At 45.8% G+C, this 14,736-nt stretch overlaps 1 protein-coding gene across 7 annotated transcripts in view; it reads right to left on the bottom strand.

Moving 5' to 3' along the window:
• The window catches only part of DNM1 (dynamin 1), a 71,812-nt gene extending 58,338 nt beyond the window's left edge, over positions 1 to 13,474 (bottom strand). For 5 of the 7 annotated variants that reach the window (XM_088177258.1, XM_088177259.1, XM_088177261.1 and 2 more), the window contains exon 1: positions 13,142 to 13,474. In XM_088177258.1, coding sequence (XP_088033384.1) covers positions 13,142 to 13,302 — 161 coding nt within the window. In that variant the 5' untranslated portion in view covers positions 13,303 to 13,474. The remainder of the gene's footprint in view (positions 1 to 13,141) is intronic. The other 2 variants (XM_088177257.1, XM_088177262.1) reach the window with 1 other exon arrangement.
• Between the last annotated feature and the right edge of the window lie 1,262 nt (positions 13,475 to 14,736).

Below are 14,736 nucleotides of genomic sequence, written 5' to 3'. Positions count from 1 at the left end.
CAGCCCCAAGCTGCTGAGGTTTTAAACAAGTGCCTACAGTTACAGGTCAAGAGTTGGGAGGAGAAAAAAGAGGCACTCCCAGCATACAAACTCAGCCATCTCATCCTAAATGTCATTTGCTTCAGTTCATCTCTGCTGTGAGAGAATTAATCAGGAATATTCTTCCCCTCCTCCATTTTGAGGGTTATCTGCCAGCTCCCTCCCTGCTATCCTCCTGCAGATGGGTTAGTCCAGAATACGTGAGGACGTAGAACACAGATGGGAAATCAAAACAGAACACTCCAGCACCTCACGTGTACTTGTGAGCCAATTTACTCTGTGTTTCTGCAGGTAAAAAGCTGTAAAGGCATTTGCTTGTTTGGAGCTCTGCATTTTACCGTGGAGAATTATTTAGAGAGTGGTACAGCCTATAGTGCACTGCCTGATCTCAAAAAGTCACTGCCCGTTATAGCAAATGCCGCATTGACTCCAGGCTGCAGAGCTGAGGAAGCAGAGGCTGGAGAGGGGAAAACTGCAGCACTGCTGCTGTGTAGCTTCCTCTAGGATTTTCTGAGTAATAGAAAATGAAGTCCTGGATTTTGTTTGCTGCCTTGGGATATTCACGGTAAAGAATAATACAGCACTGATTCTGCATAACAATATCAGGAACTTAAGAGAATAAGCAGCCTGGTGTATCCTGAATGGATGTGGCAGTAAGGATTACACATTTGTGGAAAATGCAGTTTTGATTTCAAGAATTAAAATCCCAGGAGAAACGAAACAAGGCTGGCTTTACTCATGAGAAAAAAAAAGAGGAACACCAGAAATATTGCACTACATGATGTATTCTCCATCCCAGAAACTACAAACCAGAGCTTTAAGTCTGTCTTGCTTAATTTTCACCATCACAGCACAAAAGCAAGTTTTCCTTTTGCTACTTCAAAAGCATACATACTCTGGCAAAAATCTCCCCATAACTTTCAGACAGCCCCCAAGAAGACAGTATCAGGCAGCAGCAACACCCCAAAGCATCAAATGAGTTCAGTCCCTATGACAATAGTGAAGAAACAGATTTTTTTTAAGGCCAGAAAGGTATATCCATGACCCAGCATCTTTGTCTCTTTTTCAAGCCACACTGATCTGTCATAATACTGCAGCAACACTGTTCTGCTTTGGCACAAATAAACCTACCAACAACCCCTGGCTCTGCTGTAACAGAAGGCTGTAGCCTTGAAAAACATGACCTGTTCAGCACCTGCAACTTGAGCTGTGAGAAAACAAAAGGACAAGCTGTACACTAAAACTCTGGAACAGGAATGGCTGATGGGAAAGCACAGCCACAATAACACCCTAGGATTAAGGGATGCTAAGACTGACAAGCAGCAGGCTGACCTTGCTATTTCCCACCACCAGTGTCTTAATCTCTGAAGCCAGGCAGCAGCTGAGCCCAGACTAAAGGCTGCCCAGCAGTAGGGGCTCTCCTGTGTTCAGAGACACTATTATACTGTGCAGCAGTAACTAAAATTCACACTACTCATTGCATGGAGGCTCTGGATAAAAAAAGGGGGTTATCCTCCTTTTTGTCCTTCTCTCCTTCAGTGAAGGAAACCAGGCACAATGACAAGTTCAAAGTTATCAAATATACTTGTGCTAAGTATAATCTTAGATTTCTTGTCAAAACTCCACCTCTGGAGTCCTGGTATTTGCTGCAAGACCCAAGAGAAGAACAAATGTAGCTGGAGGCACATTTCATCACTGCAGTATGACACTTCCTCCACTCCCAGACAGCATTGTGTGCTAGAAAAGGAGACGGGCTGCCCAGAGCCTGAATTCCTTAAAGGGTACAGACAACTGAAAGAGTTCATTGGGAGAGGCAAAGTCACTTTGATGAGCCACAGAAACAAACCCAAACGGAAGCTGCATGAGGAAGGATGGCACCTCAACAAGCCATGATATGATGTTAGTTGCCACACACTGGTGGTGGTTTATAAAGCTGAATGCATGTACTCCAATAGCTTATCTCAGGTCAGTGGTAAGAGGCAGTGTTGTGGATGGGGAAGTAGCCTGCTTCCCTTCCAACAGGCCTGGCAGGAAGGACAGAATTCCATGGGGCAACAGAGTTATGCTTCACTCAGGCATCCTGACTAAACGGCCCACAGTGCACAGCTGTCCTGCAGAGGGAATGTAAGATGCCAATTTACATCTCTGCTCTGCCTGGAGAAGCATGCAGGAACAGAGCCAGGCTCCTTGCTATGCACTGCACCTCCAGATATAATTAGGATCAATCTGGGCTGGGAACACGGTGCAGAGGCACTGCCTCTTAAAGCCCTTGAAGAAGACCCAGCAGACTGATTGCAAACACCTCTAGTGCAGAGTAAAGTCAGAAGCATTAAAATCTACTTAAAAAAACCACACAAGACATCTCCATTTCACGCTATACCAGAACAAAACTTGGATCAATAGTCCCAGAAGAGATGAGCTCCTGACCTCCTGTCTGGTTCCAATGTCCAATGGAACAGCACTTCTCATGCCACAAGGCACATTTTGCTCTAGTCAAATTTGGGCAGTGACCACGAGAAGTGACAAAAAGGTTGGGCTTAAATTCAACAACAACAACAACAACAACAGCAAAGGAAGATCAAAACAGGTGCTGCCTTATGAGTGGGCATTCTGATAGCAAAACTGTGGCAGAGTGACTTGGACAGACCACAGTCTTACAGCCTTCCATTTCTTTCCTTATTTTCCCCAAGTAAAGGGTTTAACTAAATTTCTCTCCCTTGTATCTCCACCAATACAGGGACTTCTAAGACATCTGCTTTTGCCCCTCCAGGTGTCCAATGTGAATCAACTTTTCCCAAGCAGAAGCTGGCAAAACATCAAGAGCCAGTGCAGTAACTCACTCTTTTGCAGTAAACATTCTTTAAATATAATTCCTTCAACAGTCTATATAAATTCATTCAGGAAATGATCTCTCTCCAAAAGGAGTTTGGGGTGCCTGGTAGTTTGCAGGCCTGAGATAACAAACACATCTTGTACCATAGGCATAAGCACAGTAATTCTTAGGAACAAATCAAAGTAGCACAGCCCAGAGGGAAGAAGTTTATTGCTGGGATCTCTGCTGAGAGCTGCATGTTGTAGAAGAGGTGACCTGAGTTTCAGTGCTGGAGCTGCAGCATCAGCTCTGCAGTGTGACACATGTCATGCACCAATCCCTGAGGGTATTCTGCATTTTGGAACGTACCAACCTCCTCCTTACCCGTAGCTTTAACCCCACTGCGACAGATCTCCTCTCAAGGCCACCACCATGCTCAGGCAATTCCCAGCTATTCATAGAGGAGCTTCTATTAAAAGTAAAAGCACAATCAGCTTAAGAAATAGCCAGAGATTACACAAGAGATCACAGCAGCCAGAAAGAGAGAAAACCTAACATGCATCAGAATCAAGGGGTCCCATCATGACCCAGAGCAGGGTAAGCTCAGAATAAATCATAAACAAGTCAGTGAGGCTAAATATCAACATAAAACCTGTGAGGGTTAGAGCTTTGTTGTTTATTGGTTTAATTCTGAACTAACAGCTCACGAGATGTATTCCCCTGCTGACAGGGAATTGTTCCTGTGCTGGAAGGCAGGTGGCAAATGGACAGTCATTATAAGCCAGATTTTTAGAGATTTATAACAACTTGGATGAGGAAGAGCTCTCAAGGCTGAAACAGTCTGCTAATTTGTAAGAGTCCTGAGCCAAATCCAGTGTAACTTACTCTGTCTTTACAGATGTAAGAGTGGCAGGAAGACAAAGAGGAGGAACTGAACAAAGACTTCAAGATTTTTGCCTTTAGGTACCTCTTTCCTTGTTCTAAGAAATTCAGCACTGCCTCCCCCATCCCTGGATCTCCATTCTCAATTTTAAAAAACCAGGGAAACACTGTAGTTTCTCTGAGTGCTCTCCAGGGTAAGTTAGCTCTGCTGTGAAAACATTTGCAGATGTTGAGAACCGACTGCTCAGCATCTCTGAAGACTTCTGCTTATTGATACGAGAAAGGGTCTGAATGCAGATGAAAAACTACTCTGAAATACAGCTGCAATTTATGATCAGCTTTTATCCAGCATTACAGCAACACTGCCTGGCTTTGCAGCCAAAATCCACAACAGTATCTGTTTAACACTGGCTGTGTCCTCTCTTAGGCATCACATATAGTACACTGACCCCTCTTGCAGCAAGAGTGTTTCCCAGCCCCAAAATGACAGACTGAGCAGTCAGACAGGAGCCCAGCACTTCTCATGTCTGTTATGGTTGTATTAACTCTTCACCCTTCCACACGGCAGCAACAATGCAGCCTAAAGCCATAAGAAACAGGAAAGGGAGAGTTAAAGGAGACTGTTGAGGCAATACATTATTAAAATAGTATTTTCAGCCCCAGAGACTCCAGTTCAATTCCCATTTCCGTCACAAGTGAGGTACTGGGTTTATTCCAAACCTCATTTATTGTTCATTGCGACTGCAACATAAGTATTCGAGCAGAGCTTATAGTTTTGAGACTAAGCCTTGATTTTTAGGAAGGGAAGAGATGACAATGCAGGTCTTAGAAGTTTTGAGATTCTTTATACTCGTCTCCAGAAGCATTTCGGGAAACAACATCTTTTAGAGGAAAAAAAATACCCTCAAACCTCCACATTAGAAATTGCTGTTTTCAATACAAAAGCTACACTGCTCTTCTGTTCGCTTGATTGCTGTGGCCAGGGCTCTAAGAAAAGCCACACAAGTCACAAGACTTGCAGAAAAATGGCAGAAGCTGGCAAGTTTGCTTCCAGTCAGTAAGACACAGCTTGAGGAGCTTGCATAACGTCTGCTTCCAAAAGCATGTTATGCTGAATTGCAAGAAGCTACTAACCAAGGACCATCTCACTTCCATTTGGTCATGGCTGGGTCTGCCAAAACTTGCCATGTCAGATGCTCTGGAGAAAACAGAGACACTGTTAGATTTCAGACTCAGGGCTCATTATTTCTCTCCTGTGTCTTGAAGGAAAGCAAAGCACTTATCTACTACAGTCAGCACCAGGCTCAGAGCTGTGACAAACCTGAAGGTCACAAAGGAAGCAAACATCAGCAATTTAATTGTCCTGTCTGCCCATTTCCATAAGACAGCTTTAGAAAACTGTGGAGCCACTTTATATTCAACTTTACTAAAATATTCACTAATGGACTTTGAAAACAAAGCTAGACCTAAGTACAAAGTATCAATGAGTCACCTAGAATAATTGTTTAAATACCTAACATTAAATTGTGCCCTCAGTTGACAGTCACAGTGGTTTGATGCAGTCATGCCTGCTCGTCAGTAAACACTGAAATGTTCTCAGCCCTTCTCTTCATAGCTAACCAAATATCTACAGTAGTTAGTTCTGAGTAACACATCCAGTTTGCGTTACTAAACTCCATCAAGTCACCCCAAAATAAGCATGATGTGTGCTGTAGATGGATCACAGATAAATGTAAATTAAGAGAAATAACTTTTTTGCAGTTTTTCAGAATCAGTATCTGCTTGCAGGCTGACCACCTCCAAAGTTGACCAGAATATGCAACTGCTGAAAGTCCCTAGGTACAAAACTCTGGGCTCACTCCTCAGTATGGCTGCGCTGCTCATCCTTGCCCTAAAAGATCAGGCTCAAAAATTCAAGTGCTACCAGGCACTAGGGCAGTCTCTCATCTCCCAGTGCTTTCTAAGAACACCCTCACCCCTCAAACCCTGTACCTGATCTATGCCAGCAGCCAAAGGTGGCTGCACCAGACCCCATCTCTGCAGAGCAGACCTAAGTAATCTGCAAAATACTGAGCAAACCAACCTGCATGAAGAACTAAAGTTCTTGGCACAACATTTTTAGAGAAGGCAGGCCTTTGCAAGGGCTCAGACAGACACTGCAGTGCCATCTTTACAGAGTTTTCATTTATTTTTAAGAAAAACAGTTTATCACTTTATGCTTAACCTTTTCCAATGTTATTTCAAGTGGCCATTAATGACATACACCTGCATGTCATGGGAGACACCAAAAGCCTCTCCTTTAAGGATGGAGAAAAAGGTATAAAAATTAATTGCTAAGAATTTAGCTTCAGAGCAAAGAACAGAATCCTACCTCAATGCTGAACATGCCCATTTGCCTGTATTAAGAGACAATATTCCTTAACCATGAGATTCCACTCTCTATCAGAAGGTGCAAAACCAGGTCAGAGGCCAGGAAGAGAAAATTCCAAGTAGAATGGGAAACTGTCCCACTAGTAAGCTATTTCTCCCACCATGCATGACTAGATTTCTGGGTTTGTGTTTTTCGGGTTTTTTTTGGACCAGATTTGATTTCATTTCTCCTCCCAACTAGCAGTCCTCTGACTCATATAGTTAGAGATCTGTGAGCCCAAAAAGGAAAAAAGTATTACACCCAAAGTTTTTGGGGTGTTTTTTTTTAGTGGCATATCAAGGAAGTAGGTTTACCCTGCATATTATCAGTAAATCTCCTTTCACAGACACCACCTCAAAACCAATTTTACATTGACCACATAGGCTGAACACCATATGCTTCTAGATGACTGCCTGCCACCTCTTCACTAACTCTTCTGGTTTTGCTACTCATGCACTGCCTGAAACAAAAAATCTAAGCACTGGCTTGCATGGGTGGAGCACTCATGGGTTTGCTCTTGTCCAATATATTCACTGCTCAAGGCATCATAATAAGTTTCACCCCAGTAGCTAGAACACAGCAAGAACTGTTTTCTTGATTAACTTATGCTAAGTTATAAGCTGCTTCCATTTCTCCTCAAGAAGATCCATCTTAAAAAAACCTTAGTCAGAATTTTTACTCACACTTGCACAGACAGACTCAAACCTGAAGTACAAAGTAGGGACATTCAGGAATTTGCCAGATCAGGAAGGGGATTAACTTCCTGCCTCAGAATAACATTTTCAGAAGCTGCCTCAGATAGGAGGTGTTGCAGACAGGCTCCTATTCCTTCTGTTTAAGTCTAGCAGTGCTCAGCCTGCTCTGAGGATCTGGAAAAGTCAGGGTCAAGGACTTGGCTTGGTATTCCCAGATAGGTATTGAATGGCTTCTGAAAACAATCAGTACCCTTTAAAAACAGTAGGTCATCTTTGCTTTGCCTGGTTTTATTTAGGTTTTTTGACTGTGTGATAAGCACACCAAGTTTTAAAAAACAGGAGCAGCTGACAGTAGCTTTTGGGAACTTCTGACTCCTTTCCCCACTGGTCCTGTTCTCTCTTTACAGCCTTGTATCACTGCATCCTGTTTACTGAGGAAACACAAAGAATTCCACATTTACTTATCTCAAAGCAAAGTAAGGACTAATCAAAAAAGATATTCTAGGACTCTCAGCTTGAGGATTATCATAGTAACAAGGAAGAGACTGCACAAGGAAATGCAGCATCCCTGATCTGTCAGCTATCAGGTGATGAATTCCAGCAATGACAAGGCAACCTGTCATTTTCATACACCAATAGGTCCAAAGACCAACTTGCACAACACTGAGCACCAGCTGGTTTCCTTTCCCTGGGTAAATTCTGATATGATCTGAGATATACCATAAAGATCCCTTCTTCTAGAGAATATAAGGCTGTAAGACTAGTGGGCAGTTACCAGAAGCACAAGATCATCACTAAAGAATTAAGCTGAAAGATACAGCTAGCAAGATCTGCAGAGAACATGTAACTGCTGCAGGAAGTAAAAAAAAATATTAGACTTGTATTTATTTGAGCCAACCCCGATAGGATTAAAAGAAGTTGATAACAAACACAAGCAGACTGCTGCTGCATCTAAAACACTGAGATTCACAGGTTTTTCCCTCATAGCCATCCATTTATGTTATATTATGTTTTAACTAAATTATGTATCTTCTTCTAGCATTCCTCCTCCCACAAATGTTTGCTCAGAGATCTACAGATTTCTCTTAAGTGAAATTATTTTATCTTGGGGTCTGCTGTAACACATTACCCATTTCCCCTAATGTTCCATATTTTCTTCCTTCTTCAACTAATCCAAGATGAAAACAGGTATTTTCTTTACTGAAGAACAAAGACTGGCTGCCATTTGAATGACTTATCTGACCATAATTTAAATTCTCTAAGCAACAGAATCCTACTCCTGGCTCTTGCACCATCCAACCCTAAGTAAGTCAGTTCACAAGCAGTGCCTGTGTTTTCAAGCTGCAAATACACAACAGGATTTGACTGGCTCACAGATGTGTTTATAATACAACAATTAAAGATCCATGATTTGCAATTAATCATTTCTCTGCCAGCACACGCCTCAAATCAGAACCCTCAAAAATTTAGAAGAATCACACTTAAGAACCTCTTTTTTGGCCAAAGCACATGTTGTATCTTCTTGTTTAAATTTAAATCTGCTCCTGAAGTACTGCAGTGATGCTCAGCATTGCCCAGTACAATGGACATCCCCAATTTATGCATAATAAAGCCATGACTTGTACAAGATCTGAACACTCAGTCTTCAACACTCAAGCTCATAAAGCACATACTGCAGCAGAAGCCTGAGCAAGTTAAAAGTACAAAGATCATCAACAAAACAGTTTTCCTGCAGGAACAGGCCAAGTATCTGGATCTCTATGCAACCTCTTTAGGATCCTTCACTTCTGCATAGTTGCTAATACTGCTGCTGGTCTCTGAAGGTATTTTGCTGGGGAAGCTTTCCATAACAAAGCAAAGTATGTGTTATCAAGGAAGGCATTCCCTCATCACATCTTGAGTGTGTATTTGTCTCTAAATGGCTGTGGAAGGCATTAAGTTGCTCCTCAAAGTTACACCTGAAGCCAAACTAAACCCTGAGGCTTTAGGATCTAGCTTTGCATCACCAGTATGGGACACAGAAAAGCAAAGACACTTGCTGCCAGGCCCGTGCCTGATGTTGTCACAGCAATTACTGCAGCTATGCCTAATGAGTATTTAGCCTTTCCACTGCCACAGGCATTGCAGTGCTGCATTCTCCCATTTCTCTTTTACTCATGTGGAAATTTCAGTGTGTTAGGAGAGGCAAAGTTAGCCCAACATGGTTGAGTTGGCCCACACCTGTCTCCTGATTCCTTCCAGGAAACACACAAACATCAGGGAATTGAGCATATACCATCAGAGCCTGGTGACAGACTGCTAAGTACCCTTATTTTGGGTGCACAGCTTCCAAGAGAAGATGCTTGTGGGGTACCAGATTCCAGTTCAGGTCTGAGGTCAAGTAAACACTGATTCACTTCCCACAACTTTGGCACTGCTTATGTCCCTTGATCATAAACAAGATGGTTTCATCTCCATTCAAGTCCTTCCACCCACTGTTCCCAGCCCTTAGTCACTGCCTCCTCAGCAGCCCCCTGAAACCATCTGTTCTGGAGAAGTCAGAGGTGCCTTGTTTTCCCCATGAAGAGCAATGCAGCTGTCCCAGCACCCTGCATTGGATCTGATACCACCACCACCACGACCACAAGGCACAGACATTCTGGGAACCAGCTGAACACAGCCCAGTGCTTTCAGTGTTCCTGTTTGTAAAGCATAGATAACAGTAATACTACCAGAAATCCAAGGATTTGTGTAGCAGTGCTCTGAGATCACAGAATTTAAAGAAAACATATTTGTTATTTTCACATGGTAAAGTAGGAGTGGCATGAACATGGATGATTATACAAACAGCCTTGTGGGCTGTCTCGTACAACCTCCTCATCCATTTGGGCTCTCAAGTCAAATTAGTACATACCACATGCTTTGTTCTTTTTATCAGACCAATTTTGCTGGTACAGGTGCCTGATTCTATTTACTTAGGAAAGGAGACAGCAGGGAAGTAACAACACCTTAAGAATAGAATAAATGATCCCTGAGGTCCCTTCCAACCTGAGTTACCCTACAAGCTTATAACCACACCAAGAGGAAATGCCTGGAGCTCATCTGATTAACCTTCCTTCCAGTTCTGGGGCCCAGGACAAACCAGTCTGTGGACAGATGTGTCACCTGTCTGGCTTCTACGTGGCTTCTTGTTTCTTCAGCAATTTTATCACCACAAGCCGGTATCAGAGTCACCATGCTGAGACTCCAGCAGCAAAAGCACACATAGCAGCCACACTGACATCTGGTATTATAAATACAAACTCTGCACTGTTGGATAATCTGTTAGCAGCAGAGTAAGTGTCACTGAAAACGCAATTAGCAGCAACTAGTAAGCCATCGAATTCAGGAGGCAAAAAAATATTTGTTTGGTAAGACATGTAACTAAACACTGATTGCAGGCAGCATCGTTCCTCCCTGCTTCTAGGTTTCTACTAAGGGTGGGACTCAGTGCTACTACTACTGCAGCAGCCCTGGACTGAAGCCCTGCATAGCCACAACACAGGTCTGGCAGGGGGCAAGTGTGCTGTCTTGTTAGGGAAACGTGACTTGATGACAATTTTGAAAGGAGCCCCGCAGGTCTTGAGCAGGGAAACCAGCCCTGGTGGAGGCTACAGCCCCTCTGCTGAAGTGTCTGCATCATGCACACCAGCCAGTACCGACCACATCAGCATTTGTTCTTGCACAGATTTCCATCCACTCAGAGAGAAACTCATCAGCACTCACATTCACTGTGCAGTGAGCAGCTGCTGAGCAATAGCTGCACCACCATCCTGGTATCAAGCTGGAGCAGTGACATATGTCATGTCCACACTACAGCAATAATTGTATTTGTACACAGTAGTCTACACACAATTTCTTCTTATGACTCTTCAGACAAGAAAACAGCCCCTATCACAATCACACTGAAGAGCCATGCTTATTCTGGGTACTATTTCCATAGCTCCTTATCATGGTTTCCAATACCACACAGAAAGAAAAGAGACTATACATTACAGCAGGGCCCCAACACTATTTTAACAGGATTGGGATTTGTAGCATATACACATACATTCTGTGGTAAGAGGTCTCAAGTTACCAGTCTAAACTAGCCAGCACTCAGGGGTATCAAATGGAAAAAGACCTCTTCACACTGACATTTTCCATTTCCCCTCCAATTATTTCCTCTAAATGCTTTTCTACAGACAGCTCTCAGCTCCTACTCAGGGGACCCTTAATTATTTCATTTTCTAAAAGCCACAGCACTATAACTTGCTGCTAAAGAGACAGCTGATGGGACACGGTAAGGTCATAAGTTCTCCTGTGACAGGAATCATCAGAAAGAGACAGAAGATAATTGAATTCATATATTTTCCACCAAGCAGATAAAATCCCCAGTTCTAAATTGGTGCCAGTGGAGATGCACCAAGGATTAGTAAATCCCCTTGTGTGGTTGGTCTAAAGGATAGGAGCAGTGTACCCCAACACACCGACTGTCCTTCCTCCAACAAATCCTCCTCTGGCCCAGCAGCCCTACATTATCTACTACACCACTGCAGCACTGTCTGCACAGATCCTCTAAAAAGGATTTATGAGGTTTGACTGCCAGTACTTAGAAAGTATGAAAACAGCAGAGCCAACAGGTGAACCCGTTTTGCTCGAAGATTTCAGAAGATCCATTTTTCCCTTCTTAGAAAGCTACAGCCCAAGAAGTTTTTCACTTGGGTGGCAGGAATTTTTTTTTTTTTTTCTGTGACTATGGACAAACAAATGGATTCTGGACTATGACCTGAGGTTCAGCAAAATGTGCTTCTGCAATGTCCTGCCCTTGGCATGATCCCAGCATCTCTGGGGGATACGCTGCATGGACCTTTGGAAGTTAGCTACAAAAGATGCCAAACTCTTTACATTTTACGTTCTTATTTTTTCAAAACTCTTTGATCTATGGCAGAGAAGAAAAATTTTTATTTTGACCATGCTTTCTTTGTACCAGATACAACCCCTGTGCCTTCCTCCTAGTACACTGAACACTCACTGCTCAAAGACACCCTTGCACAGGTCCAGAATTTGAGGCTACTTGCAACTAAACAAGCAGTTAATCCACACCACAGACCCTTCTGACAGTGGAAAAGCTCTATAAGCCATCCAACAGCAAACAGCTTAAAAGAAAAAGTGGGGGTGGGGGAACGAGATCCAATAGATGTTGTCACAAATGCAGTTTGCTGAAAGAGAAAAACCCACGCAAGCATCTGACCAGGTATCAGCAGCCACTGCTTTTAAGGCAAGTCACCAGAAACCTGTGTGCTCGTCATAGCATAAAAAAACACCTGGATAACTAAAACCTGTACATAACTTAATACAATTAATTAACAAGGCCAGGAAAAAGGTGAGGAACACCCCCCCCCCACCCCCCCCCAAGGTGTTGTGTGTCTGCACTGGAGCAGATACCCAAGCAGCGAGGTCTGCAATTTACTCAAGTTGCAGATGATGAATGCGAAGGTCACATGAAGGGAAGGCATCAGTATTTTGCCTGTCACAAAATGGTAGCACCCGGGGATTTGAGCATATAGGAGAGCTATAACCCCGTCCTTCCTATAGCCTCCCCGCAGCTCCTGACATGGCATCCGCTATGGAGGACAGCGAGCCTGGGCTGGGGGATGGGGACGGAGCAGATTAAACTTAAACACCCTCCGCATCACCCCCCCCGAAGCGACAACATCCATCTCGGATCCCCGCACCCGAGCAGGGGATGGATGGGGCAGGCCCCCACAGCCACTTCAGCCCCCTCCGTTATGTAACAGCCAGGACAAGGGGGGGGCTCCCACCGGCCGCCAAGGTGCGGCAGTGGCGGGGACCCCGCTGCGGAACGTCCCCAGGCGGGGAGCCCTCCCTTCCTCACTGTCTGCCTCCCGCGCCTCCCCGAACCCCTGCACCGCAGCGCCCGGGCGTCCTGCAGCGCTGCCCGCGCACCACACACGCGCCGAGCCGAGGAGCTGCGAGCGGAGCGCTGTGCCCGCTCCGTGCTGTGCCCGCACCGCGCTGCCCGTGCGGAGCCTCTGGCCGCGCTGCTCCCGCACCGCGCTGCCCGTGCGGAGCCTCTGGCCGCGCTGTCCCTGCTCCCGTTCCCCGCACTATACTGCCCGTGAGGAGCCTCTGCCCGCTCTGTCCCTGCCCCCGTTCCCCGCACCGCGCTGCCCGTGTGGAGCCTCTGCCCGCGCTGCTCCCGCACCGCGCTGCCCGCGGACCCCGCACCGCGCTGGCCATGCGGCAGCTCTGCCCGCGCCCCCGGGGACACCCCCCGCTCACCTCCCGACGAAATTCTCCAACACGGAGCTCTTGCCGGCGCTCTGCCCCCCCACCACGGCGATCTGCGGCAGGTCGAGGTTGGCGTTCTGCCCGATGGCGGCGAAGGCGTCCTGCAGCCGGTTGACCAGCGGGATGAGATCCTCCATCCCGCGGTTCCCCATGGTTGCGGCGCGGTTCCTCGCACAGGCGAGCTCGCACTAGCCCTTCCCACAGCCCTCCCCGGCTCTGGGGCCGGTGGGCAGCGGCTCCAGCCCGCGCCCCTCGCCCCGCTCGACGCCGCCCGGGCTCCGCTCTCCTCAGCCCGCCCGCCGCGCCTGTGGAGCGCCCCGTGCTGCCGCCAGGGGGCGTTAAAGGTACTGGCGCCACGCTGCATCTTGGGAGATGTAGTCCGGCGGCTGCGAGGGGCCGAGGGGGGCCGGGATTACACAGCACTGGTGTCTGTACCCAAAGACCTGGGAACGGGGCTCACTCCCCAAAATCAGAGCAGTTCAGGTTGCCCTGAAGCTACGTGGGGCCGTGTCTGTGTGCACACAGGTTGGCACACCTGTGTGGCCCAGCCGGTGTGGGTATGCAGCCCGGTAAGCCCGCCCCACAGACAGTCACGGTGTACCTGTCTGTGAGTCCGTACCACCAGCACGGTGCCACGACCCCTGGGGCATTCACAGGTGTCACGATCCCTGTGGCATTCACAGGTGTCACGATCCCTGGGGGCATTCGCTGCCTCCAGCTGTGCAGCACTGCCAGCCAACAGGTAAGATTTGGTCGAAGGAGCTACGTGGCTTGGTTAGTACAGCTGCACTGTTTGATCCTCACAGCCACACCGTTCAGTCAGGGCACCATGGTTTGGTCACAGCACTTGGGAATGGGTTGGCACCTGTAGGGGAGGGCTTTGTGTGAACACAGCACTTGTGAAATCACCAGAATACATGAAACACTTGAGATGGTTCAACTGGAGGTTTGCAAAAACGCTACCACTCTCTGAGTGGTCTAGCAGGAGGTGTCCCTGCCCATGGCAGAGGCTAGAATAAGATGTTTTTTAAGGTCCCTTCCAACCCATTCTATGATTCTGCTGCTTCATTCAAACGCAGGTGAAAAGTGCATCAATTTCTGTTTATAGCAATAAAACAGTGGATGTGTTGCCAGGCTTGTTTTAGAGGAACGCAAACAGGTGCTTTATTTTATGCACCCAGATTTTGTTTTTAAAATTACTTGTCTGCCATAGAGAGGGAACAGCTTGGTTTTAGGTTTTGAAAAGAGATGGGTTTTTAATAAGAATATAACATGAGGCCATATTTGATTTCAAAGTATAGCAATGAAAACAAGTGTTCAAAAAAGCATCTGATGGCTAGCAATGACTCAGAGGGATGGAGAATGTTGCATTTCAAACACCTCTCAGTTCGTGCTACCCAAGACTCCTGTTCACAGCTCAGAGAGAGATGGGGGTGGAGGGGGAAATGAAATACAAAAAACTGCAACAGATATTCAGCTGTCTGTTTTGAACAACAGCTTTTTAGTTATAGTAATTATAATGAATATTTCACAGATGTCCATCGAGTTTAATCTGTGCAAAAATACCTACCTGGACATACAGAGAA

The sequence above is a fragment of the Sturnus vulgaris genome, chromosome 22, assembly GCF_052056855.1.
Source record: "Sturnus vulgaris isolate bStuVul1 chromosome 22, bStuVul1.hap1, whole genome shotgun sequence".
Taxonomy (NCBI): Eukaryota; Metazoa; Chordata; class Aves; order Passeriformes; family Sturnidae; genus Sturnus; species Sturnus vulgaris.
The sequence above is the reverse complement of the archived record's forward strand: the minus strand, read 5'-3'. Positions and strand labels throughout refer to the sequence as shown.